Raw genomic sequence first — 27,607 nt, forward strand, 5'->3', positions numbered from 1 at the left:
CAATGGAGGATTTAAACCACATCATAGAACTGAAAGGTTTTGAATTGGAGCAAAATATAGTTCGACAAGAAGATAATATGCAAAATCCAACAACACAGAAACAAATTAAAAAGAATCGTCACAATAAAATAACAATACAATTAAACGCCAGCATAATGGAGTCAAACGAAACGCACGTTTCAAAAATGATTAAAAAACGAGCAAAATATAAAAAATATCGAAGGATTTTAAATAAATTGGGTATTCTTAATCAGCTAAGTAATTTTTCATCATGGAGAATTCCTAAAATAACTAAACAACCAATATAGACAGAATATAAATTATAATTCCAAAACTCACGTACAACATTCTTAAGAACTAAATACATTATACACACCGTCATAAAACAACACATCAAAAAGAATTAGAAAATGCTAAATTGCAAGTTGGAATACAAGAATTAGTGGAATTAATTTCGTGATTCAAACAAGCTGTCATTACTGAAATATCTTTGTAAGTTTATCATAATTTCATATTATGTTTAAAATTGTTTAATATTATTGTAACGTTATATCTAAGTTTAATCCCGTAGCTTTTCTACAATTACTATACATTGTAAAAGAAAATAAATAAAATTATTTAACATATCATGTTTTAATTATAGTTAAATTATTAACAAATTAAATTAAGAAATACACTATTTTAAGGAAGATAAATAAAATTAAACACCAATCATATAAAACTCAGCATGCTCAATTAAATAGGACTCAACAAATAAGACGATTTTTAAACAGCAACTTTATATTCTTACCTTCTTATCGAAATTTTTACTTCTTACCTTGGGAAGCAGTTTGGGTATCTTAATTACGTGTTTAGTATTTATTTGAATGGTATCTCAATTGATAAACAATTTTATGAATAAGGTTCTTTGTAGACTAAAGTTAAAAAAATCAACTCCTCTCTCGTGCAAATCTTTAAAATTACAACTTTGACAGTCTATGATTTTTTTCTCAATTTCACAAAATTAGGAAAAATAATACTTAAAAATAGATATGTTTGTTGCGCAATATTGTTTAAAACGTTTAAATTACATAGGTACTAACAATATAAGTGCTACTGGTATCAATACACGTTTGAAGACAATTCAGTTCGTTCAAAATTGAGCGTTATCTTTTATTTTTTCCACTATGATTCAACAAATTTAATCACATACATACTAATAGTGAAATTTGTCTACGAAATTAAAAGAAATATATTATTTTAATGAACTATACAAACTAAAATTGGATTTTAATAACTTTGCCTAAAAAATAACTCTATTAAGAGCTAGACTACCAAATGATTTCCTATTTAAATTTAATCATTTTATACAATAATAGTACCTATATTAAAATAATTAATTAGGTACCAACTGTCATCATAAATAGGTAGGAGATAGTATTCACAATATATTATAAAGAAGTCAAAATTTGTCTTGTTTGATGATAAAAAAGCAAATTTATTTACTTTTGCTTTTTTTCATCAATACACCCAGCCAGTCTAATTACTCATAACATTTAAATTCGTCGATGACGCCTAAAACCAATTTCACGAAGTGTGTTTTCTGTATATTGATGCACATATGCATTCAAAATAAGACAGTACTAAAAATAAAGTATCTTTTTATTATATTATAACATAATAATATCGTAACAATATACTAAATAGGTTGAAGTTAAATAATATATATTTAGGCTGTGACCTCGGGTCCCAAAAGACATTACACTGGCTAGCTGCCTGAACAATATTGAAATTTAGTTTACAGTGCCAAAATTAATATTATAGACCCAATAATTACATAGTAAACCTTAAATCACGTTAAGCAATATTCTAATAACATTTGAGACCGTTTAACAATATAGGATTACATGATCGTTTAATTAATCGAGGGTTTAGTTTAAAGCGTAGACTAAATTGAAATTTAGGTTTATGTAAAATCTAATATAATATTCTGAATTTGATTTAATCCTGTTTTACAATCTGAAAAAAAATCTCCAGAAGACAAACTAATATAAAACCAATGTTAGTCATGAATTACATTATAAAATGAACAGATCGACTGCTGTTTACTTTATAACGGTTAGACTTACCATTGCAACGTATCAATTTCTTTTTTAAATTACCCGGTAATGTGTTTTATGAACTTAAACTAAGGAAAAATGAATTGCTAAACTACAATTTGTTGCTGCTTAAAATTATATAAATCAGCTGGATTTCTATACAAAAATGTAGAAAGATTTATAGATAAATTGAGACCAATTTAATTGCTTCATTTTAGTCTTCAATTCAATAAATATCTTATCCTTAGTAATTAATATTAGGCAATATCAAAAATTAACGTCTAGTTTATTTTAATTTGAATACACGTTAAACTTGACAGCCTAGTTGTCTATTATTTTTACAACCTTTTTGTGAAACTTAATAATTGTATAATGGTAAACAGTAGTCGTGTTAAAATCGTACGTCCACTGCATATACCACATTTATGTGATCATGCATATAAGTATTAATTATTAAAAAACATATTAATATACATATATTGATTTTAGAAAATACAAAATTAGTCTTTTAACAGTAATAGTTTATTTAAAAATGTATGATCAGTGCATTTTTACAAAATTTCATTTTTTTTTAAATTATTATAGTTTGCGAATCTAAAATATTCGAAATGTATTACCTAAATAGTCACCAGAATTTGACATGGACGAAACTCCAGTACAGCTGTACATTGCATATACTTTTTGCAAATCAGTCGCTGTAGCTCCATTTCTTTGTCCGAGCGCCATATTCGGATCGTTCTAAAAAATTCAAAATTAGTCAATTAGAACAAACGAAGTGTACTTCAATAATAAATTACGAATATAATTCTGATGAAAGTGCACAGCAACACAGATGTGTTATGTACATTTTTTTTATCAATTAAATTATCTTAAAAAATCGACAAACAATAAATGTCGACACAAAATAAGTTTTAAAATTTTAGGGATGGTTAAAATGACAAATTTGTGAAATGTCATATGAATATGACATAATATCAACATTCAAACGTCGGTTTTGTAGAATTATTTAAAATACATACTTATCACCAACAAAGACTATGATAATCGGAAACCGCCTTAGCAGTCCAAGTAGGGCAATTATTAAAATTGTTTTTGTTATATTTTATAGCAAATTAAAATTCTCAGAAAACTGACTTTTATCGTGTACAGCCTACACAGAAAAAACATGGCTCCGTCGACTAAAATATATGACTAACATAACAACAGCCAGATGTTCTAGTTGACTTTAAACTAAATAAATAGTTCTCTAAATAAACTTTTAGTTAATGCAACTTTAATTTAGAAGATTGATATAATAATTATTTAAAAATTGAATGAACTATTTATTTAGTAAAGATAACTTTAAAATCAAAATTGTAACTACTTTTTTTCTCGAGTACTATTATTATATTATAGTATATTATATTGCCATACAATTTAGATAATTGTTAAATGAATATAATAGTTAGGCATAATTTTGTAAATTATTTGAGTAATTAAACACTATATTATATAGGTCAAACAAGCGAAAAGGTTTTTTTGCAAATGGGTAAATAATATATATACACACTACATCACCATGACAGATTTTTGTCAAGTACGCCCTCGCCATGGTTTGTTTTAATTTTATTTGACAGTACCTAATTATATAACTAGTACAACAACATGTCTAATTATTTGGCCTACAACTCATTTGAAGTATTGTACTACAGCCGTTACAAAAGCGGGCCATTAACATGTAAATAAGTTTTAAGTTAAGTTTATTCTAACTTAATAGTTCTAACTTATATTAAGTATTAATGTGATTAAATTATTCATAGCTTTACACTATCTAAGTAGTTAAACTAATGTAATCTGTTTTTTAAATCGTTTTGATTTGGAGCGTGAAGAATAGGATGGGTAAAAATAATTGATTTAATCAACTTTAAATGAAATAAGGGGTAAATATAGGCAATAATTGTTTAGAGTCCGTTATAAGATTACACTTAATAGTATACCCAAATATACAATTTCAAAAACATTAAGCTATAAGATATAAAAAAAATAGTTATTTATTACATCTAAGCATATTGTAATTATATAGTTGAAATAGCAATATTTAATCAGAATAAACTAAAGGGACAATTCGTTTTAAAATCGGATTTTTAACAATTCAGGAATGATTAAAACATATTTCTAAACTTTAATTTTTTAATTTTGTTTTATAGTTTTTCTTTAATCATTTTGAAAAAACTAAAACGTATTTTTAAAAACGCACTAAAGACATTTATTTAGGTTTACTATGCAATAATGGTATTTTGAAAAAGTTCTTGGATTTATTCCTTAGTAAAACTAAAAATTTTCCTGTTTTTATTAAATTATTTGGTGTCAACATTTGGTTCACAAGTTAATTGTTTCCATAATTAGAACTAACGTAAATTGGATGTATACACAATTTAAATAATTGATAAGTACATAAAACCGACATCATAACAGCTATGAGTTATTTTTGACACTATTTAAGTTTTGTAATTTATAATATTTTGCTATAAAAAGCAAGGGTGGAATCCACTTGAGAGTTTTCTTAAAATCTGACTTTTAAATTTTTTTGTTGTACCTTGTCTAAAGGATTTTCGATTAAAATTCAAATTGGTTCCATTGAATATCAATCAACATAGCCAACGCGCTTGTATGAGGCCAATTTTCATTAATATTTATATATTAAACACAAATATAAAACATGTAACGTGGAAAAAATAATTAGTTACATCAATACTATAGTTGAATCATTAGTGAAAAAAAACAAACAGTACAAGAACTAAAAAGGTTATTTTTGAAATTAACAGATTCATTATTTTGAAAGGACCACAAGCGTTCGTCGCTAGAAATTTAAGCCATTCTATTTTTATAAAAAAATGTTAATTTTAGATTTAAATGAAACATAATATTTATACATAGTTAACCGGATATATCCTTTGGCCGAGGGCCCGAGTTGAATTCATAAAAACAATTGTTAGTTCGTTTTCTGTTATTATAAAAAATAGAGATGGTATGTTCTTTACTTAGGGTCATAACAAAAAAAATACTCTACTCTTTGAAGTCGAGGGTAATAATTTAGTTGACTAATGCATAACTCGATTATCAGCCATAGATGCAGCTATTGGTGCCTATATTTTGCTAAAACCGAACTTATTTCATGCAACACATCATTTTGAGGTTGAATTTTCAAACCAGTGGTAAGAATTTTCGTTATTTCCCGTTATAATACAATTAATATTAAAGAATGTAGTTAAAAAATCCTAAGTTATAGTTAATCAATAATGAATAACGTGAACAATTTTTCTTTTACCTTTTTTTTTTTGTAAAAGCGGCCAACCTAAGGATACAAACATGTTTAGAAATAACATTTTACAAATATTTAAAGACTCGCTGTAACAACGAATAAGACAAGCTAACTTATATCTTTTTTAATAAAAAGAAACCCTGATTTTTATCTACCTATACTTATAATAGTATTATTGAAATTTTTACTATTTAGGTATACGTAAAAGAAGTATTATAAAGACTAGCCATTAGGTTAGCAATTAATATTTATTTGAGAATTGTAAATAAAATTATTATTCTTGTTAAAAATGTATTTATTTCTAACCATCATCTTTAAAAAACTTACCATGCTGTTATTTAAATAGATACTACATACTAGGTAATTTTTCAAAATCAGTTTTAATGCACCAGCAAAATAACAAAGTAAATTATTGAATTAAAACCTACTATCGAGAATTAAATTAAAATATGATAACCTTTAGAAATATATAACAATGAATTGATGCGAAATATGAATTTAACAAACGTTATATTGATGTTTGCTAATGATGTATGATGAGCACATTTTTTAATATATATTGTTATAACTTTGTTTACTTAATAAATATTCAAAAAATGTTTGGCAGACTATATTTGACTAATATCTAACATACGTAGGCCATTCATGGTAAACTAATGATTAAAGTAATTTAATTTTGTAATAATATTGCATTAATATTCTTAATTCACTATCCAACAACTATTAGGTGAGTACTCATATCATAATTTTTATTAATATTTGTATATTCCTCAAAATAAACTCATTGAACTGATAGTATGTTCCAATTGTCACTCTAGACTCTTTTTTTAATTAATAATAACTTTAAAATAGGTGTTTTTCTAAAATTAAATATGAAATAATTTAAGTGTTTATACTTTATGGTTTAACTTACTCTGGCAACGATAGTCTCCTTTCCATTTTTGGAAAAGGCATAACGTGGATAATGCATGACACTTGTGTAATCGTACGGTAGACCATATGTAGTAGTATAGTTATCCGCGACTTTATTAAAATCTGACCAATATGCTGCAAAAAAAATATTTAAGTTAATTAACCGTTTTGAAAATAACGCAATACAATACACTGTGACTAATAATGGCAAAATACAATATTTTATATTTTTCTTTTAATTAAAAAGCTGATTTGAGCTCAAATTTTATTTTTAAAAAAACTGATTTGTAAACATCTAAATTGGATGTGATAAATTACATTTATCGATACATTTCGATTGTAATCGGTGAATAATACAAGATATTTTAAAATACTGGCAGTAAAAAAACTTTAGCTCAAGTCAAAATTGATACAAAAATTAATTTTAGTATTTAAGACTGAAATAATTACTTTTATCTATATTTTCCCAATAAATAACCACAGCATTGTCGCGGTCATAACGTGACTGTTCGTGGAGCAACCCAGCCACGTGCAGGAGTTCATGCTGAATAGTGCCTTGGGTATTAAGACAAATTGGTGATTCCAGGTTCATCGTATGTGGCTTTCCAAAATTCTGTTGATAACCGATCATCGCGTAACAACCTTTCTTCAGTTCACGTGTGATAGACAAGTAATCGTTATGGGCCAGATTCATTGCTTGCATAGCCTTACCGTCATTCTTATCCACAAACTTCAAACATGTCTTTGACTCGATAGCGTCCATAGCTTTACGGATCTTTGACCGTTCTTCTATCGCTAATAATCATATTCAATCAAATGGTTATTATTATAGCTACTTTTTTAAACGACACTTTTTTAGTTGTTATTTTATATTAGTCTTACAAATAGCTGTAACAACTGTGAATAAATGTGTAAGTCGATTTCAGTGATTTTACAGGGGATCGATTTTAAACTTTGACCAGCTGCCATAAATCAGTATTTTATTTAAAATATTTGATTTTTTTATGATCCTCTTATATTCATAAATACTTTAGAGGTACTCAAGTGGTTTCTTTCGTGTTTAAAATCGCTCCCCTGTAAAATCACTGAAATCGACTTACACCATTATTCACAGTTATTACAGATATGTTGTAGAACTGGTATAGCACTTCGATGGCTAGCTGAGACCTGATCAGATTATAATTTCTCTGAGGCTTTAAAATTGTATCGGTATTCTGAAAGAAATTTAATTAAATATTCCCGCTTAGTGTCAGTCTACAAAACATTTACTAAAGCCTGATCAATAATAGTCTCAAGTATTTTCTCTGAAAATAACTCTGATCAAAAATGCATAGCCAATTAACCGAATGCATTTTTAGAAACCTCTATCCATTGCCACACGCAAGCAAATTGGGTCAAACTATGACGAACACGCCTAACCTTTTTTTTTCCTCCATGCATCCATTGCATTCCGGGGAGGAAGAACACACCTAACCTAACCGTTATGAATATCACGTATGATTGAAGTACACTTAACTAATTAAATTAGAACTTGGATACAGCTTTAAAACTTAAAATACCGCGTCAAATGACTCTTGATGCCTTTAACTTGAAACATGTTTTTTATTCGGTATTCTACAAAATAAACTGTACAGCAGTATGAGATTTGTTAAAGTGACATTAAATACATTTTTTTTCTTTTTTTACTAGTTTCTAAAGAAATCAACCAAAACTTTTAAGTCCATACTATAGTTGTATAATACATTTCTTATATACGTTTGCAAATAATAAACTTCATTCTATCTATAACTAGTTATTTAATATAGTTTTCTCTATTAAATATTTGTTTGTTGAATTATTATTTTATGACACTTATTTCTATATGGTGGTACTCAAGGCTTTTGGACGTTTCCAAAATGTATACATTTATTTATTTCGAATTATCTCAGACATAAGCGTGTTACGAAAATAGTTCAATATGATTCGCAACATGATGAGTATGGTAGTATGGTAGCAACATGAAATGGTCAGACAATGTAACATTTATAGGATTATTATACATTAAATAGTAGTTACAATAAAAGGATGTTATATAAGTCATGTTTTTTTTGACAACCGCTTATTGGGATTTCATAACGCTTCTCACTTAACATAATTTAAACTGCAAATATGAACTTAAATTCGAACATTTTTATATTTTTGTAATTATTAATGAATGAGCCAATATTAAAATATATTTATTTAAAATTTGTGTAATAATAATAATATACTCCTAAGTATATTCCCGTTCATTTTCTATAATCATAGGGTAAAAATTTAACCATTACAACTGGAACCTATTTACATATTGGCTATTATTATTTCGTAAACAAATTTCCTTTCCCAGACAAAATCAGAAATGATTAGTATATTTATATTTATATTAGTTAGGTATAAAAACAATTTAATGGCATGTTAACTAATCAATAGATAGTCGAATACAATATATACATCGAATAGTATCAAACATACATATTATTATCTACCAAGAAAATGTAATAGATGAGTTCAATCTACTTACTAAAATATGGCTGTATCGTGTAAGGAATAACTCCCCATGGCCATTTATAATAATTAGATATAATAGCATTTCTGGTAACGGGCAGCAAAATATCACCTTGATATAAATTTGACTTCAATTCTGGATATGATTCTAGTGAGAAAATAATACAACGATTTAATTCAACAAAAATAAATTGCATGTTTTTAATTTTAATCAATTATACGTTTAGTAATAAATTTTAAAAAATATCATTGCTTGACATAAATTGATTTAGAATAAAATTATAGCTAATAACCAGCGATACACCTATTCGAGGTAATTTGAAGATAATGGGAATAAATAAATGTCCATCCCATTGCCTAGTATTACTACCGTCCAATACTACAATAATACGTCTTTTAACTAGGTATTTCAATATTTTCCATTTTACAATTTTACACTCATCTATCTCCTCTCTCCCTTATCGTTAGTAACTTTTTAATTAAAAATATAGGTAGTATAAAATACCTCTATCCACAGTTTATTACACATCAATTATAAGTCTGACACCAAGAAGTAAAGTTTGATTTTACAAAATCCAACATTGGTATAAAATGTTATAAACTTTTATCTTAATGAAAATCAGGTAAAAATAAAACCTGAAAACACGAGAGAGCATATAATTTATTTTACCCTTTCAATGTTTTTGTTAACATTTTATAATGCCATTTTTGGCGTATGTTTGACACAATGATCTTGACAGTTTACTCGTAAAATACTGATATAATACCATTGCCACCAATCATTGCGATCACCGTTGGTATAAACGTTTATATTATTAATTGATATCATTTAAATAATAAATACAACGTTAGCGTTACTCGAACTAGTCAAACTAACTACAAAACGGTATACCTAGCTCATTTATACGAAAAATTTACTATGATCGTTTTGCCCGCAACTCTTCATGTTTATTATCATTAAGTTTGGAAACCTTTTATAGTTGTTCTTACGATTTACTAGGTACATAGACATGGGATAACTGGTCGCTATTTATTCGTCTCGTTGATAGCGATCTTCCTGGATCTTCCGGTACGTAGATTATAAACGTATTATAAACTACGGAATATTGACATTTGAGCTTAGCCTATTCAATTTTCTTCTAATTGCGCCATGTGTGCCGCGCAATTTTATTACATGTTACACTTTACAATAGGTAAACGGCGTGTAATGAAAATATAACACCTGTAAAACAACGTGATATAGCATCGGGGCTGCTACAAAAAGTCTTGATGTATTAGGATGTCAATCATATGAAAAATATTGACTCAGAAAACTTATGTAGAAACGGCTAGTAAAAAGCGAGTAAAGAAAAATGATTTATGTTTTTATTTTCATATTATCATAGCATTTACCTGGGGTAAAATATGACGGCTTAGAGCTTTCCTTGAACTTCTCGTAAAACACTCCTAAAAACTTGCCCTCTGGACGAGCCTCGCAAAAACTCAACAACCATAAGGCTGCGTGAAAGGACAACGTAAGACCAATCATCGTGTAATGCAAATACAGACTTAGACGTATATTTTTCATAGGGAAATGCTTTGTGCGCAGTTAGGTAAGTGTTAATTTATCTTCTTCTTTTATGCTGCCGAATGTCGACCAGTGCCCTATTTTGGTTCCATTTAATTGTGCAAATATTCTATTTTATTCCGCTGATACGGACGAATGCATAACAATGCAGATAATAATCACATTATTCATTTAATATATAAATGGACGTGGATTGCTTTACCCTTGTTGAATAAATTATAACTAAGTGCCACAAAATAGTACTTATATTATTTACGACACTCACTTTAAAAATGTATATCAATAAATAATTAACACTTGTTCTACTAATGATATACCCAATGACCCTCATGTTATTCCACTTATTTTATTTTAAATTAAAAAAAAAACACATTTTATTTTCTCACGATCATACTGATTTCTTTGGATATTGTGTCACATTAACAGCTTATATTACCTATTGCATCTCCCATTACACTACTACAGATTACAATGGTATAAGTTAAAAAAAAAAAAATCTGTATCGTGAAATAAAAGTTGTATCTTTTGTTGGAAAATCTATAGGTAGCTGCCGGTACCCAAGAAAATTAAATTATATACATTTTGTCCCTCATACTATTTAATATGCAAGTTGATTATATGTAAACCTGTATGAAGTCAATTCAAAGTTGCTCACAAATAATATATTTCAAAAAAACAAGACAATAATAATCATAGACATTTTTTTTTATTTGTTAACATTAAATAACTTTTTTGAAATATTATTAGTTAATAATAATTGTTGTTTAGTTCAATATAATATGCAGAGAGAGAGAAGACAAAATACGAATTTTCAATCATCATTAGTAATAAAAAAAAATAATTTGTAATTAATGTGTAGTGTTCTAACTCCTATTTGTAAGATTTATGAGAAACTTTTTATTTTTTTTTTTAAACATTTACAATCTGTACATAAAAAAAAGTATACAATAAGCAAATATGTTAGCAATGTAAATATGTGACTTGAAGATTTTGGGTAGGGAAACTATCCAGCGATAGGACCCTATGACATGTTTCGGCTAGAAATTGAACGGTAGCATTACAATTTAGGAGGTCTCGACATCAACGTCTAATGAGAAACTTAAATTAACTTTTAATCTATTTGCGTTAATAGCAATTGGTATAAATAAAGGAGTAAGTGTTACTATTGTAATAATACATCTTATCGCTGAAAAAAAGAAAACTATTTTGGATGAAAGGGTAGTTCAAAAAAACAATTTTCCCTGATTATAATTTATAATCTCCTTGAAGTATTAATTGCTGTCATCGACATCGGATCATAAAAACTTTGTATGGACCATGCGATACTTTTTAGTTAGGTATGACTTATAAAGGGTAGTTACGCCAATTACCTACCTATAATCTTAACGTGTTGTTTTTTTTCTGGTACCTAGTATTTTCGTCAGCATTCGAATAGATTATTTTTAGTTTTTCCGTTAATTAGTATATTGCAGCTGGCTTTGATATCGTATTCTTGTAAATCTCACTTTTCAGCGAGATGGTAAACTTTATAATAGTAATTTTCATTATTTAATTTTATGAGAGACATTTTGTACTATAATATTAGGTACCGTTACTAACCACTTTTTGACTGACACAACGAACACGGTCAGCCTTGAACGTCATCTTGACTGATGTAAAACATTTAAACAAGTTTGAAATTTATCAAATTACAGAAAATTGACTGTAAATTATTAACATTTATATTTCATATTACATATATAGTCAGTTTTCATTGTCAATCCTCAAGACTAATAGCTAATCGTATATGGCCGGCTTGAGACGTGATTGGCAGCATATATTATAGTAGAGCGACGGTGGCAGTCAGTGCAGACGTAAGACGTTTACATTTTGTCTCGCTACTCAGTTATTAAATAATAACTTCAAATTTACCAATAAATTGTATTGTTACTTAACTCGGAGTAATAAACTACTATTTATAATATAGCATAGGATAAGCGTATGCTACCTCTAACGTCTTCGTTTCTTATTCTATCTTCTTTCGTCACTCCACTCATCCACTTAAGCATTATCATCTTCGCTACTGGCTACATTCATTTTCTGTTGTATTTTCCTGTCTACCGTCCAACGCTCCGTACCATACAACATAGTCGATCTCACCACCCTCCTGTAGAACTTACTTATTATAACCGTAGATTAAATATACAGTAGTGGTACAAGTAGTATACTTAATCTAAGTTATAACTTACGAGGAAATACAAAATAAGTCGATAATATTCATTTTTTATTTCTCAATACAAACCACATTAGTTGAGTACAAAAAATTAACGACAATTATTGAAAAAACTCAACTTCTGCTCAGTTTTAATATGTTAAACAAGAATAATATAAAACAATGTAACATAAAGTCTATGAGCGTTTCGATCTTTTATGACTTTCAGAATGCTTGGATTTCTTTTTTTTGTTTTTTTTTACTTGATTTTGTATCTTTATTTTTAGTTTCGTAGTGATTAGACCGGGATCTAGACCTATGCGATTTTGAACTAGATCTACGAGATCTAGACCCATGAGAGCTAGGCTCACGAGATCTTGAACTATGAGTAACTTTATGACTCCTGGAACGTTTTGTCTTTTTATTATGTTTATGTTTTGTATGAATAGATTCTGAATATGCATTGCAATTTTTATTGCAAGGTAACGCCAATTCCAATGATTCATTATGACTCATAGATTGATTATCTTTTTTTTTTGAATCAGACCATTCCGAATAAAACTTATACCTGGAATCTTCTTTTTTGTGTTGATTTGAAATTGAACTACTGATTGACCTTCTATGTAATATAGTTTGACTAGTTGATATTTCTTTTGAATTTTTTTCACTAGAACTAGCAGGGGTAAAGGAATCGTTACTTTTATTTTTTAAATAATCAAACAATTTTGATTCTTCTTTTTCGATAGTAATCCAACGAGTGTACGGATTTCCAGAAAAGAATTTACTTCCTTCATATTTATAATGTACTCGATCGCTGTTGGTTGGTTCTACGTTAGTCTCTTGCCAGTTCCCACAGTTTGTCTGCTGATCCTCGTGACATGTCATACTATTGATTTGTCCGTCGATGACTTCTTTTAAAACCTAAATAAAATATAAGTACTTGTATTATATCTAAACAATTAACTTCAATGTTTATTTCAGATTTGATGTATCAAGAAGGTATTATTTATAATTTTAGAGTGCTATTACAGTAATTTATTTTATAAGACTGATAAAATTAAAAACAGACTAGTAATAAAATATCGGTGTTTGCTTGTGTCGATAAGAAGACATAAAAGATAGACGGAAACAATATTCTATTGAGTTTGTTGAACAAAAAGTTTCCAAAAGAATTACAAGAAGTGGAAAGTTAGTAAATTAAATTAAGGAATAGGAAAAGCAAAAGTGGTAAATGTAATAGAAAGTGGTGTCTATCAGTCTATGGTTTGTGGATGATGTAGTTTTATTAAATAAGAGTACATATTGTTAGGAAACAAATTAGAGAAATGGGGGGAAGTTTCTTCTTCTTCTTTTAAAAGGAACGAATGTGAAATAGTAAAAAATGTTAAAGAGATCAAGATAGACCTAAGTTGTAATAAATGAAGACATGAAGGTGTACGGAGTTAATAAAGAAATTGCTGGCGAGGAATAGAGATTTAAGGAGAGAGTAAATTTGGTTCGCATCATTTGTAGGATAAGGCAAAGAAGACAACGATAAATAAAATTCCTACTCTGTTTTGTTATAATTATTTTAAATAATATTAAGTTAAAATAACGAAAAATAAAATATAAATATCTTGTGTTAATATAATACCAATAAATATTTAAATGTGGTATATCTACAAATCATAGTATAAAACAAAGGGTAAATTACTATTAAATGTTTTTAACAACAGATTACCAGACAATTCTAAATATAACCTACTGGAAATCAGCAGAGGTTTCCAAAAATGTGTACACTGGTTATCAGCAGTGGTTACACTCTGGTATAAAACATGTATATATGTTTTAGATATATTCAGAGATATTTTTTTAAAGTTTTGATGAGTAACAACATTATAGCTATTTGAAAAAAGTCAGTTTTTGTTCATAAATGTATTAAAATGTAAAAGTGTGGTATCCTCATAAATTTGGTGTTCGTTTTATTAAATAATACGAGTTTTCTCTAAACTATTATGGACTGTGCAAAACACATTATGTATAGCTATGTAGCTTAAATTATTTTCTAGTCCCATATACATCTCATAATTAATAATTTAAAAGAGTCAAAATATATTATCAAATTAATTAATTACTTTCAGAGAAAATAAATTAATCATCGAACAATATATTTTTTTTTCCAATTTAATTTTCAACGTTTATGACCCTCCAAATAAGCAGAGCTTTTGTGAAAAGTGGATAACATCTGCTTTGTAGTGAAGTAGGAATCGAGCCAGATATTTATAGTACCAAATTTGACTGCCTTATACACCCCCCTACACACATTAATCTCTTATTAAGTTATAATTGTTACTTCTAAGTATGATTTGCGATCAGTGTGAACCCGTTTTCCTCGATAAGCTACTCTTCTACGTTTGGCATCTCTTTGTTCTTGCAACAACTCAAGCTCTGTTTTTGTCTTTTCATTGTCCGTCTTATTAAATGTATCACTGCTGAAAAATTAAATAAAACAAATTTTTCTTATAGAAATACACAAAAAGATGGTAAATTACATTTATAGACATTTACTTATGTAAGACATTATCTGCAATATTACAATTTGGGCCCTTTGTATTCTGCACTGCATAATCATACAATACTCTACGCTCGTCCGGTGTGAAATCACAAACATAGCGCTCTATACTTTGAGATATACCCCTAAACTCTGATTTTACATCTAAAATAAAAATATACAAATATTTAAATATAACTTTAAAACTACTAGAATATAAAAATCAAAATATAATCTATAATCAAAATATTAAAAGGATACATTGGTGTAAACTTAAACTAAAATAAAAGGATATAGTATACATTTTTTGTCAAACGCATGAGAGAAATTATTTCAATATTTCATGACACTCACTTATTTGTATCTGAAAAATGATACAGGTGAAAAATGATAAGACTATAATACTCAACCATTTTTAATAATAACTATACCTACCCAATGTAAAATTGGACTCAATCTGAGACTTATTAATAATTTCCATTTGAGTTGATTCATCTGCAATCAATAAATGTTAGAACAATTAACATTTTATGCTATTTTATTATAGTTTCATTGTGGAGCTGAGACAGTATTGTTTTTACAATAATGTTTTTTTTTTTTTGTGAACCTATGATATCTTTTAAACCGCTGAACCAATTTCTTTATGTAGCAATTCTATAAGTTAGAAATCGTACCTAAGAGGTACTTTATTGGCCAAAAATATAAAAAAAGTTCACTCATTCCTCTTCAAAATCAACACCCAAAAGATATTTTTCAACTTAAAATTACAGTGCTATTTAACTTTTTTTAAATAATCGAATAAGTTTTAAATTTGTATGGAATATTTTTTAGATACAATACTATTGATATTTATATATTAATAAACAAAACAAAATATAAACTTTACTCATGAATGAAGTGGTGGGAAGTTTTTGTTCAGATTAAAGATACATCTATAGTATATAAAATTTTCTTGAAAACCTTAAATTATGCTTTTTTATGTGTTGTTTTAGGACTTAAGGTCTAAAATTAGATTGATGATTACAAATTTCTTAAAGATGTGTAGTCAACTTATTTTTTCAATAAAGAGAAACCAAAGAAAAATGGGAAATTACACGCTGACTGTAGTAAATGTCTAGGTGAGAGTGAATTAACAGTCAACTAAAAAAGAGTTTCATTGTGTTGTCAATTATACATAGACAGACAGTTCAATTCTAATCCTTCCACCCTAATACTAAAATAACAATTTTAAGCATATATTGTCATTACAATGCCTTTATCAATATTTGTATTTCTACTATGTATGATGTTTTTATTTGGTGTTTAAGTGATTTCATCACTTTCAGTTATAATAATTCCAGTATACCAATAACCTCCTCTGCCACAATACGCTCTGAACCCACAGTAGTGGCTTTTTTAATTTAAAAAGCATATTTAACAGATTTTATACAATTAATAACCCCAAAACCTCTACATGTTTGTATAACTAATTCAAGTAAAATAACAAAAATTACATAATTTTTTATTTAGGAAATTATAAAAAATGCCAAATATATAACCGTCTAAACCCAGTTTGGAGGGAGTATATAGTATAAAACATGAAAAAAAAGGATTTATTGAATATAAAATAATATCAAAATTTAAATTTAATATAAAGCACAATGGGGTCGGGACATAGTTGTAACATTGAGGTGTCAGGTGGCTATAAGGTGGATCATAAGTTTTCAGGAATAGTTGGGTATAACGGAAATTATTATCAGATTCCAAATGAATTACAAATATCTATAAAAGCATTGTAAATAAAACAATGTACTAATTGTAAATCCCCTTAATGTAATTCCCTTAATCCCAATATTACTCGAAAAAAAATATTCCACCCCTTCTAAGAGAAAGAGATTTTTATATTTATTAGTCAACAAATATATTGGTACTAATGATTTTTCCATAAAAATTTGAAACTAATTGCCACTTGTATAAAATGTAATAAGCCAAATGTTCATGAGCTGGTGGTTTCAGGTATAATAAATACAAATTAAATGTATTTTACCCATTTTAATAGTTTGAGTGTCTGGTACTGAACAGCCAAGCTCAGGGTACAGTAAATCTGTTTTGTTATAACCTTGTTGTTTAAATTTGCATAATTCCAAATGAGAGTCAATCTTTAATGATGGTATTTTATGTTCACTATTTATTGGACATTCCACCATTGAATCAGCCTAAAAAAAAATGTATAAATATTCATATAATATTCATTTTTTTATAGTGACAAATGAAAAAAATTAGGAATAATGATTACAGTTGTCGGTGTATCCTTCCATGACCATCCTATGGTATCCATAATATTTTGCATGATTTTATAACGGTCAGCCAAATTATCTTTAAACTGCTTTAATGTAGCTAGCCTACGCTGGAGTTCTGCTGGATCCATTTTACTTAACACACGCAATCTCAATAGTGACAATATTACACCTATATTTTATAACTACACAAATTAAGAAAATAATTTTTAAAAAATTGTATAAACTATAATATCTAGTCGATAGTTTTTTAATTTTACACTCATATTAAAACAGAATTAAATTACAATATAATAAAGAAATATTACAGTGTTATGATAATAATTGATAGGTATTTCAGTTTTCACTAAAAACATTATAATTTATAGTTGATAAAATTGTGATAGTATTATCACTTAATGAGTTATTATCAAATGGAAATCAAATTTCCCGCTTTTCGATAACAACACAACCTCACGAGAACTGCTGCTGTTGAGGGTTGCCACTTACCAGTTGCCGGTTGCCCGTTTATATTGTTCATATTTATTTATGTAGCACATTTATTTATGTATACATTATTTTATTAAACTAAAAAAACCGATAAATATGGAGACTATGGAAGTAGATTCTAGATCAGAAAATGATACTGTCAGCGAAAATGACCCAATGGAAGGTTCTTCAGGTACAAATGGAACAACTGAGCCATCCAAAGAAAAAAGAAAAAGTGATTTCAACATGCCATGGTAAGTTTTTGTAAATTATATTATTCAAATTAATTTATTGGTTTGTTCATTACAGGATAGAAAAGTATCGACCCAAAACATTCATGGACATTGTTGGAAATCAAGAGACTGTGTTACGACTAGAAAAATTTTCCACTTGTGGAAATGTACCTAACATAATTATTGCTGTACGTAAAGCAAACTTTACCTAAAATAAAAAATAATTATCATAATAGACTTGAATGTGTAGCTCAGATTATTGTTATTAGTTTCTAGTTATTGCATTTGGCTTAATTTGGTGTACAGCTTATAAATGCGTATTAAATATACAACAGAGACTGATAATTGATTAAGGCTATTGGGTACCGGCCAATTTTTCCATCAAAAACTACCCATTTAACTTCAATCGGTCTGATTGTTGTATTGAAGCGATAAGACTTCTGAAAACAGATTTGAATTCGGCATGAAGTCTACTTGAGATCGGTTGGAGTATTTTTTCAATTTTTAATTTTAACCCTTTTCAAATTTGATTTTTAAATTGGAATTTTATGTAATGTATTTTTTACATAGTTGGAATAAGTTATCAAAAAAGTACTCTGACCAACGTCAAGTAGACTTCATGGCGAATTCAAATCTATTTTCAGCTTACTTTTTGGATCACTGGTTCAGCCTGTGCGATGGAACAAAAAATGTATATTATATTATCTAAAATGCCTTTACTCATAGACAAAATTATTTAAATTAAAAATAATACCATGAAGCTTATACAAATTAACCGGTAAATTAATTGACATGGTCAAAATTAATTAAACTACTTTTTTCTTAAATATTACCTATACAAAACTCTTTAAAAATTGGCCAGTGCCCAATAGCCTTAATGTAGTTAAGTTAATTTTATAAAAGTATTGGTTTTATGTATAGTATATTTTATTTTAACAAAATATTTAATTATTAGAATGATACTAATGACTTGTAAATTAGGTAGGTATTTATATAAAATTAAAGATTTATTTTTAGGAACATCAGCACCAGGCAGAATGTTTTACTGGAAAATGGTACTTTTCTTTTAAAATAAAAAAGACTTTAAAAGTGATAAAATAACATTTACTAATCAAACAAACACCTGTACATTGAAAAGAATTTAGAAAATTAAAAAAATAAATATTATGAATTTGTTTAACCTTTCAACATACATACACTCTTTTCAATAGCTATTTGATGTTGTATATTTTACAATAGTGCGCCTGCTGGAAGGATAAGGCTTTCATAAATTTAAATATTATAAGCATTTTTATTTATAAATTAACATTTTTTTAAAAAATTTTTTAGGGTCCTCCGGGTGTTGGCAAAACTACAACTATATTAGCTCTCGCACGGATACTTTTGGGTAAATCCTTTAAAGAAGGTGTACTTGAATTAAATGCATCAAATGACCGTGGGATAGATACTGTAAGAAACAAAATCAAAATGTTTGCACAGCAAAAGGTCACATTGCCACCGGGAAGACATAAAATCATTATTTTAGATGAAGCAGATAGGTAGTTGTTTTGAACAATAACTATAAGAGGATAGATGAGTATTAAAAATAAAAAGCATATGGTAAAGTCGTAAGAGTACATACAGTATACAGCTTACAACTACACAATTAAAATAAAAGAGCCATTAACTCAATACCACTTTTACTAGTGTGGGGTAAAAATTTACCCCAATATAATATATCTGTTAAAATATATAATAAATTTGGGTATCCAGAAATTATTTTTAATAGAATATTTGTATACACAACAAACCTGTCAACATAAAAAGTTTTTCATTTCATAGTTAAAAATATATGTTCTTGATTTTTATTTTAGTAACCCACCCCGAAAAATATTTCTGTTTGCACTGCTGGCTTAAATAGTCACATTTTAAATCTTGCATATTTACATGAAATATATATGTAAAAATATTATGTTTATTTATAATTAGTATGACTGATGGAGCTCAACAAGCTCTTAGACGTACAATGGAATTGTGGAGTAATACAACCAGATTTGCTCTCGCCTGCAATAACAGTGATAAGATTATCGAAGCTATTCAATCACGTTGTGCTATGTTGCGATATGGAAAACTTTCCGACCAAGAAATAATGACTCAAATAGTAAAAGTTTGCCAAGCAGAAGAGGTTATTTTTTTTAATTACCTGATAGGCAAGAGCACAAGTGTATGTATTTAACTTGCATATTTTATTAGGTTTCTTACAGCGCAGATGGCTTGGAAGCTGTTGTATTCACAGCTCAAGGAGATATGCGTCAGGCATTGAATAATTTACAATCTACTTGGAATGGTTTTCGACATGTCGATAGCGCTAATGTCTTTAAAGTTTGTGATGAACCACATCCATTACTTGTCAAAGAAATGTTACTGGAATGTGTAGATAAAAATATTTCCAAAGCATATAAAGTACTTGCTTTTAAAATGATGTGTTTACAATTTGACTTACCAATTGTTACATTAATTGTATTTTTATTTATACCTAAACAGATTATGGCTCATTTATGGCGACTGGGATACGCACCAGAAGATATCATAACAAATATTTTTAGAGTAACCAAACATTTAGAAATTAAAGAGTCTTTAAAATTAAAATTTGTTCAGGTAAATTCTAGAGGAATATTTATTCTAAAATATATATTCATGCTTTCATACACAATATTTTTTAAAATATTTAAAATTTCATTTAACACTTTGGAATCGAAGCTTTTTCCAGAAAAAACAAATCATTTGTTAGACGTGTAATTCCTCTTTAGTCGTTAAACAGTCTTCAGTTGCAGATTGTGTACATTGTATATTTAACAAATAACAATAATAAAAATAGATGTTTATAGCTTAGACTTGATAATAATATGGACCGTGCATATCAGCCACCAACAATGTATTAAGATGAATCAAACATTACATATTATAATATAAGAGAGAGATATAGCTAGTTTGGGCAAAATGATAAGATTTAAAAACATGTCCAAATTACCTTTGTCTCTCTATGCGATGCTGAGCCACAATTAGTCAGAAAATCTCAGCAGTGTTTATTACTCTATTTCTACATTGATTAAATTGTATGAATTTTTTGGCATATAAAGAAAGTACTTTAATTCTTATGTATTATAATATGTATAGTTATTTAATTTTCATATTTTTGGTAGGGGATGTAATTGCACATAGGCTTGAACCACTAGTACCAGTCTTAACAATCTGTAAATAGCATTTACGTCAAGTTGTATAGCCATGATACTATTACACAAAATCAATAATCATATTGTACAATCAATTAAAAAATTGTTATTTATACCAATATGATAAAAAAAACAATGATTTTAACAAAAATATTGTTTTTGCTCTTTAGCTTGTATACGTCAGTCAATACATGTTATTTATTAATATTAGCTGAATTAGTCTATACAATAACTAATGAATAAAATTTATATTTACAGGAAATTGGCAAGGTACATATAAGAATTGTTGAAGGAATGAATTCATTATTACAGTTATCGGGATTATTGGCCAAGTTATGCACAGTTGCTTCTAAATCAGAAAATGAGAATTAAATACAATTATAATTATACCTTTTAGCATATAAGTGATTTAAAATTAAATAATATTTTACTACTAGCCAACATAATTTTGAATTATTTATTAAAATATGGTATTTTAAAACCATAAAAATTTTGAAAATCAAATATTAAACTTCCAAGTATAAATTGTTTAATACTCTTATCTGCATTACAAACATATATTTTATATTAAATTATCATTTATTTTTGCTGTTGTTTTTCCGTAGAAAAAATTAAACCATATTAAAATTGAAAAAATATACTATTATTTGCGTAAAGAGGTGTAAAGCTTCCCTTGGATATAAGCTATTATGTCCAAAAGCTTCATACGAATATTTTGATAATTAAACTAAGATAGTTTTGTAAAAAAAATTAAATGTCGTATATTCATGTTAGAAAAAATATAAAAACAAAACATTAGCATTCCAATATATCAGTTGTTAACTTTTTTAATTTCTTCACTTTATTAGAAAAAAATAAATTAATAATTAATCAATTTTTACATTTACTTGAATTGATTCAAACAGTTGGAAACTATAAATGTAGTCATACCGATTTGATTTTTAAAACAATGAGTAAAAAACTTAAATTTCTTATACTTTTTTAAATATAACTTTATTTTTGTTTTAAAGAAATAAAATAATTAATTAATAATTTATGCATTGTTTGAATTAGGATAAATGTTTTTAAATTATTGGTATAATTTAAATCATTAATCTGACAACTGAAAATTGATATTATGCCTGTACGTTTAACTTATAAAGGAAAAGGGGTAATCCCAATTTGTGCCTATTAAGTGTTGCTTATATAAATTGTTCATTTCACAATTTTAATTTAAAACATAAGGCTATAAGCTATAAGCAAATATATATATATAGCTTAGTGTTACTTTTTTGGTAATAATTACCCACAAGTGTGTTCTATTCTAGATGTTGAAAAAATTAAACCTGCTCAATTTGAATGTGTGCTTTTAATCTTTTTATTTAAAAACTTTAAATAAATCATATACTCTTGGTTGTTTACTTGAAAGGTTAGAAAAATATTTTCCAAAATAATATCTTAGAAAAATATTCTAATATAGTAATATATTAATGTAATAGAAATAAGGATAACACAATCGTGCTTTAATAAATTAATTTCTTGTAAAAACTAAACAAAAATATATTTTCCTTATTTAAGCTTACATTTAAATTAATGAGAACACGTTAAAGAATGTCTTAATGAATATTAATAAATAAAATTATACATTTTATTAATATATTAATAAAATATATTAACTCAAAACTTCAGATTTTCACAAATGTCATTAATATGAAAAATTTGCAGGTATTAATTTATTTAAAAAAACTGTATCATTCAAATTTGCAATATTTCGATATCCACTATTAAAACTTTCTTCTAAAACAGTTTTATATGGTGATAGCTGATGTTTATATGATAAACATATATTCATCAGCATTAAATGGTTGAGCAATAAGGTTAATTTGGATGGTATCAGATCACTAGCGGTATTATCAACACGCTTTATTGTCGGTGTAGGATTTAAATGGGTAGAAGGAATTATTGGATAATTTGGATCAGTCTTAATTTCTCTTTGCAAATCTCTTGCCAAATGTGTACTCCAACTTAATGGATCGGTTTTCAATTGCATAGCTGCTGTTGCAGTAACTACCGTTATAACTGTAGACATAGCAATCATTTGTTTAATTTTCTGACGCAAAACCTTCTTTCGATATAACTGAAAATAAAACAAATACTATGAGAAAATACTAATATAAGATATATTGATTCACAAACCTTTCTTATAGTCTGTGTAACTTTTGAAATCAACAGGAACATTTTAATGAGAATAGAATTTGATTTTTTTATATCACTGTATAATTCAAAAATTATTTCATTGTACTTTTTAGAATATTCCTCTTCGCTTATGTAAAACTCCCAATTCTATTATTAAACACAATAAATGTATATTAGACAAAACATAAACAGTTATAATAATTATATTTAAGCATATACCATTGCAGATAAATATTCTTTTTCCATTTGGTTAATATCCTTAAGGCTTATACCATATGCTGTAGCCCATTCACTATTAATTGCCGAATCTAATTCACCATCATCATGTAAATATTTACTTGCCACTAGCTATAAAACATATTAACAAACATTTGTTAACATACAACTTGTATATAAATTGAAGGGCACAGGGGAAAAACGGTAGTAGTCACATTATGAAAATTTTTTTTTCGATTTATGCCATTATTATTTTTTATTTATGTTAATAGATTGTTTAAATAAATACATTTATTATTAGAATAGGATTTAATGTGATTTTTTTGTTCTTGTGTTAAAGGGAGAGGAATTCTCAAACTTTGTTTTTGCTATACTCTAAAATTTCATAATGTGACAACTACTGTTTTTCTCCTGTGCCCTTCAATTGCTAACAACAAAATTGACTTACTAATGATATAAGGAATAATTCAGACGAATTTATTGATCTCAAGTATGTTGGATTAGACACTTTCAATCTTTCAAAATACATAATAGCCAATACGAATGAACATGTGTAAACAAAAGGTGACTCATCTTCTCCATCAGTATAATATTCAAACTCTTCAAATTTACTTATCAAATTCCCAGTTTTAAGTTCTTTTGCTAATTCTGTAAAAAAAAAATAAATCAAAATTAAATTGAGATTGTGAATTTATATATATATATATATATATATATATATATATATGGAAATTTAACAATTTACAATTGAGGAGGGTATAGGAGAATCAATTTTGTCAGAAAGGAGGTTTGTCAAGAATGAGATATCACCTGTCTATGGTTCGCTAAACTTGAAAAGTCAAGTGAATTAGTACAGGAAAGTTAATAATACATTTAAAATATAGGTTTTGGTCAGAAGAATTAATATTAAGAAGCAAGTGAATTTCTAACATCATAAACTTTAAAAAAAATGTAACTAGAGAGATTAGAACAGGAGACAGAAAAATGTTTAGGAGAGAAAAAGAAGAAAAAAAATGAACAAAACAAGTCTACACTAAAGAAAAGAATTTGAGAACAAATTGGCTGCAATAAAGGGAATAGAACTGGTAGTCACCAAACATATTAAATTAAAACTATGTAACGGAGCAACACACCACACGGCCGTACCGAACAGTAAACACAACGACAGAAAACCAGTAACAAAAAATCGACCAATGGGATTGCGGGGTTTTTATGAGAACAGCATAAATACCGACCGCAATCCCATAATCAGTACAGTCTTCTTCCAACCATCCAGGTATCTTATACACTGGATCAATTGGAAGCCGACACCTATACTATCAACCGCCAGCGTCTACCAGCAGTAGCAAGCGACACCAGCAGTAACCACAGCGACCCCAGCAGCAGCGGAACCGACAGAAGCGGCACCCGCAGCAGACGTGCCGACAGCTCTCACGGCTCCACTGACGATTCCACATCGAAGGCCGGACGGCCTTCTTAAAATACAGAGTCACTTATTAAAGTTGCGCTCTCCTCCCGGTGACTAGAGTCCGTAGGCGCTTATTCAAGCTGCCCTACCTTCCTCCTAGTCACCCCAACACATCCCCCACACTTCTGTATCCCCGGTAGGACAATATAGTACTATAACTGTGAGGTACATAGTGCCCGTTTCCCCAGCGTGAGAGGCGAACTTATGCGAGTCCCGCCCTCACCGTTACTTATTGTATTACCTAAAACCTCTGAATAATAAAAAACAACCGTAATATCAAGCATCCGTTTTATTATTCAACACACGACACGGCGAGGCACCCGCCACCCGTATCAACTATTGGTCAAAGAACATAATATATTAAAACATAAGTTATCAAATTGTATAACATTTTTTTATTTAATTACAGGAATAATACCTTTTAATATATTGACACAAAATAATTTAATATAGTATCATTAAAATTTAAAACAGTTTTCAACTGATAAAAATCCAACAGGTGTATACGTTTCTCATTGTTCTTTTTGTATTAACAAAAATAGTTTAAATTTACTACATAATAATTATAAACTACTTAAGTACATTTTCTATATTTATTCATGGAAAAAACTTTATTAAAATAATTATTCTGTTAATTATATAAATGGAAAGTGTTAAAACAAATGAGTTTAAAGTAAATTTATTATGCTGAACAAAAAAAAAACTTAAGCTCTTTGTTTAGCCAGCCAAAGTGTTGTTTTTTATTTTTGAGTAGATAAGGAAACATGCTACATTTGTAATAAGGACCAATATGCTGAAGGAGTTATATGCACAACTTATGAAATTGCATAAATAAAATAATTACAAAACAAATTAACTTGCATAGGTCAACTGTTCAATGCTATATTAACAACTAAAAGGAAAGTTAATTATAAAAAATGATGGAAAAAATTATTATTGTCCGGAAACTCATAATCAAAACATAGAACACTGAGACCCCTCTTTGGTTAGGTTTGGTGCTTTTATAACCTTAATTAGAGTTTATACCCATTGATCAGCATAATACAAGTTCATTAATTGCATTGCTAAGACTTAAGTTATTAATAAATATACACAGTTCTTTCACTTGTATAAATTCATAATGTACTTGTAAGCTACATTTACAGATATTAAGGCAGCTAGAATTAATTTTTAATAACGTTAGTTTACCTTTAAAAACTAACATTTTAATTTGATGGAACAAAAAAAATGAGAATCCCCCTAAAGCCTAGTCTAAAAAGTAAAAACTTAAATAGCACTGTGTTATAAAAATAAGATGATAGCATGACCCTGGCCTAAATATATTAATGACTGCTCTATTCTATTACTTTTTTCTAATACCAAAAAAACTATAAATTTAAATAATTTATACTCCAACAATAGATACTTGGGGAATAATAAAATAACAAGGCTGATACAAGAATTTTGATACATTAAAATATAAGTTCAACATACCTGATAGCGGAAGACGTCCCAAACTAGTATTCAGTGGAAATGTATTAAAATTTTCACAACAAAAGGCCTTATTTAGTTTTGACAAAAACATGTCATGGTCTTGATCTTTTTCTAATATCTAAAAACAATAAAATAATAAAACTTACTGTTGCACTTATTTGTATAACAAATATTACCTTTGAATTTGGAATTTTTATTCTATTACGATTTTTTAAACATAATTTTGAAGATGTCATTGTCGTTATTCCTAATATGGCTTTTGAAATCAGATTTACCTACAAGTACTGTTTTATCAATATAAGTCAAAACATCCCAATAATTAAAAAAAACAAATCTTTTCTAACGTGTTGTGTTGTGAACAGTAAAAAAAAAAGTGGTTTAGGCATCTGATAATATATGCACTATCTATAGGTGACTACATAGTCATTAGTCAATGATAATATTAATATTACGAAAGGTGATTACACTGTATTTTGTACACGGCTATCACGTCACTGCTGCTCACGTGTGACGTCACGTAAGAACTATTAAGTATAAGCAACCCAATAATACGTAAGCAAAGTGAAATATTATTTTATTTTTTATTTTAAAAAATAGTTATTTGAATGGCAAGTTATTAACTGGTAAGATTTTGATTTGCATCATTATTACAGACACCAGAGTGCAGTCTGCACAATGCGCACACGAGTCGCGTCTCAATCATCATAGATTATAGACATTTTTCATTTGATACAACAATAGTGCGTGCGAAAGTGCAGGTTATTCCATTAATTTGTAGATTTGACACATGAACATTTTACTTCTTGGCATAACTACTCCTTAAGTTATTAACACCAACATTAACTCGCTATCTATCCATGTGAGAACTCGAAGTTATTTTCTAAGGTTTAAGATGCATAGGCTAAAAACAAAAACACTTCCTTTCAGTCTTCCCACTCTTAACACTTGCAAATCTTCTTGAATTACAAAATCTAACTTTTTTTT

The 27,607-nt window shown here is 27.8% G+C and overlaps 4 protein-coding genes across 5 annotated transcripts; 1 reads left to right on the plus strand and 3 right to left on the minus strand.

Annotated features, from left to right (window-relative positions):
• Nucleotides 1-2,618: 2,618 nt before the first annotated feature.
• On the minus strand, nt 2,619-10,415 carry LOC126838495 (low choriolytic enzyme-like). The gene is made up of 5 exons (XM_050572986.1): nt 10,207-10,415; nt 8,831-8,962; nt 6,742-7,086; nt 6,293-6,426; nt 2,619-2,816 (listed from the first exon to the last, which is right to left on the minus strand). Exons 1-5 carry the CDS (start codon nt 10,379-10,381, stop codon nt 2,673-2,675), a joined length of 930 nt encoding a protein of 309 aa, XP_050428943.1. The 5' UTR covers nt 10,382-10,415; the 3' UTR covers nt 2,619-2,672.
• A 2,292-nt stretch (nt 10,416-12,707) lies between these two features.
• LOC126838353 (U11/U12 small nuclear ribonucleoprotein 48 kDa protein-like) lies at nt 12,708-17,699 on the minus strand. Of its 2 annotated transcripts, none has more exons than XM_050572710.1 (6): nt 17,378-17,699; nt 17,129-17,297; nt 15,538-15,597; nt 15,120-15,267; nt 14,905-15,040; nt 12,708-13,493 (listed from the first exon to the last, which is right to left on the minus strand). In XM_050572710.1, exons 1-6 carry the CDS (start codon nt 17,507-17,509, stop codon nt 12,798-12,800), a joined length of 1,341 nt encoding a protein of 446 aa, XP_050428667.1. In that variant the 5' UTR covers nt 17,510-17,699; the 3' UTR covers nt 12,708-12,797. The 2 variants fall into 2 exon arrangements, with proteins under 2 accessions (XP_050428667.1, XP_050428666.1); XM_050572709.1 differs by having other exon boundaries at nt 14,905-15,043.
• A 106-nt stretch (nt 17,700-17,805) lies between these two features.
• LOC126838480 (replication factor C subunit 2) lies at nt 17,806-22,082 on the plus strand. Its single transcript, XM_050572963.1, has 7 exons — nt 17,806-18,100; nt 18,156-18,267; nt 19,409-19,617; nt 20,048-20,243; nt 20,312-20,521; nt 20,603-20,716; nt 21,550-22,082. The coding sequence occupies exons 1-7, from the start codon at nt 17,964-17,966 to the stop codon at nt 21,661-21,663; spliced, it is 1,092 nt and encodes a 363-aa protein (XP_050428920.1). The 5' UTR covers nt 17,806-17,963; the 3' UTR covers nt 21,664-22,082.
• Nucleotides 21,547-27,028, minus strand: LOC126838481 (uncharacterized). The gene is made up of 6 exons (XM_050572964.1): nt 26,800-27,028; nt 26,624-26,741; nt 24,131-24,330; nt 23,686-23,814; nt 23,467-23,613; nt 21,547-23,407 (listed from the first exon to the last, which is right to left on the minus strand). Exons 1-6 carry the CDS (start codon nt 26,857-26,859, stop codon nt 22,976-22,978), a joined length of 1,086 nt encoding a protein of 361 aa, XP_050428921.1. The 5' UTR covers nt 26,860-27,028; the 3' UTR covers nt 21,547-22,975.
• Nucleotides 27,029-27,607: the final 579 nt, after the last annotated feature.

Source organism: Adelges cooleyi, unplaced genomic scaffold (genome assembly GCF_023614345.1).
Source record: "Adelges cooleyi isolate 19-005CV unplaced genomic scaffold, UGA_ACOO_1.1 ACOO_flye_CR_arks_rails_tigmint_CR_PRNA_30, whole genome shotgun sequence".
Classification (NCBI taxonomy): Eukaryota; Metazoa; Arthropoda; class Insecta; order Hemiptera; family Adelgidae; genus Adelges; species Adelges cooleyi.

Coding starts and splice junctions, on each gene's coding strand:
- LOC126838495 (XM_050572986.1), bottom strand. CDS start 10,381: ATGAAAAATATACGTCTAAGTCTGTATTTGCATTACACGATGATTGGT. Junction 7,087..8,830: donor CACGATACAGCCATATTTTA/GTAAGTAGATTG, acceptor TATGATTATTAG/CGATAGAAGAACGGTCAAAG. Junction 2,817..6,292: donor AGGAGACTATCGTTGCCAGA/GTAAGTTAAACC, acceptor TGAATTTTTTAG/AACGATCCGAATATGGCGCT.
- LOC126838481 (XM_050572964.1), bottom strand. CDS start 26,859: ATGACATCTTCAAAATTATGTTTAAAAAATCGTAATAGAATAAAAATT. Junction 26,742..26,799: donor TAAAAATTCCAAATTCAAAG/GTAATATTTGTT, acceptor TATTGTTTTTAG/ATATTAGAAAAAGATCAAGA. Junction 24,331..26,623: donor GGGACGTCTTCCGCTATCAG/GTATGTTGAACT, acceptor TTTTTTTTACAG/AATTAGCAAAAGAACTTAAA.
- LOC126838353 (XM_050572709.1), bottom strand. CDS start 17,509: ATGGATCCAGCAGAACTCCAGCGTAGGCTAGCTACATTAAAGCAGTTT. Junction 17,298..17,377: donor GGAAGGATACACCGACAACT/GTAATCATTATT, acceptor ATTTTTTTTTAG/GCTGATTCAATGGTGGAATG. Junction 15,598..17,128: donor CACTCAAACTATTAAAATGG/GTAAAATACATT, acceptor TATTGATTGCAG/ATGAATCAACTCAAATGGAA.
- LOC126838480 (XM_050572963.1), top strand. CDS start 17,964: ATGGAGACTATGGAAGTAGATTCTAGATCAGAAAATGATACTGTCAGC. Junction 19,618..20,047: donor ATTTTAGATGAAGCAGATAG/GTAGTTGTTTTG, acceptor ATTTATAATTAG/TATGACTGATGGAGCTCAAC. Junction 20,244..20,311: donor AAGTTTGCCAAGCAGAAGAG/GTTATTTTTTTT, acceptor ATATTTTATTAG/GTTTCTTACAGCGCAGATGG.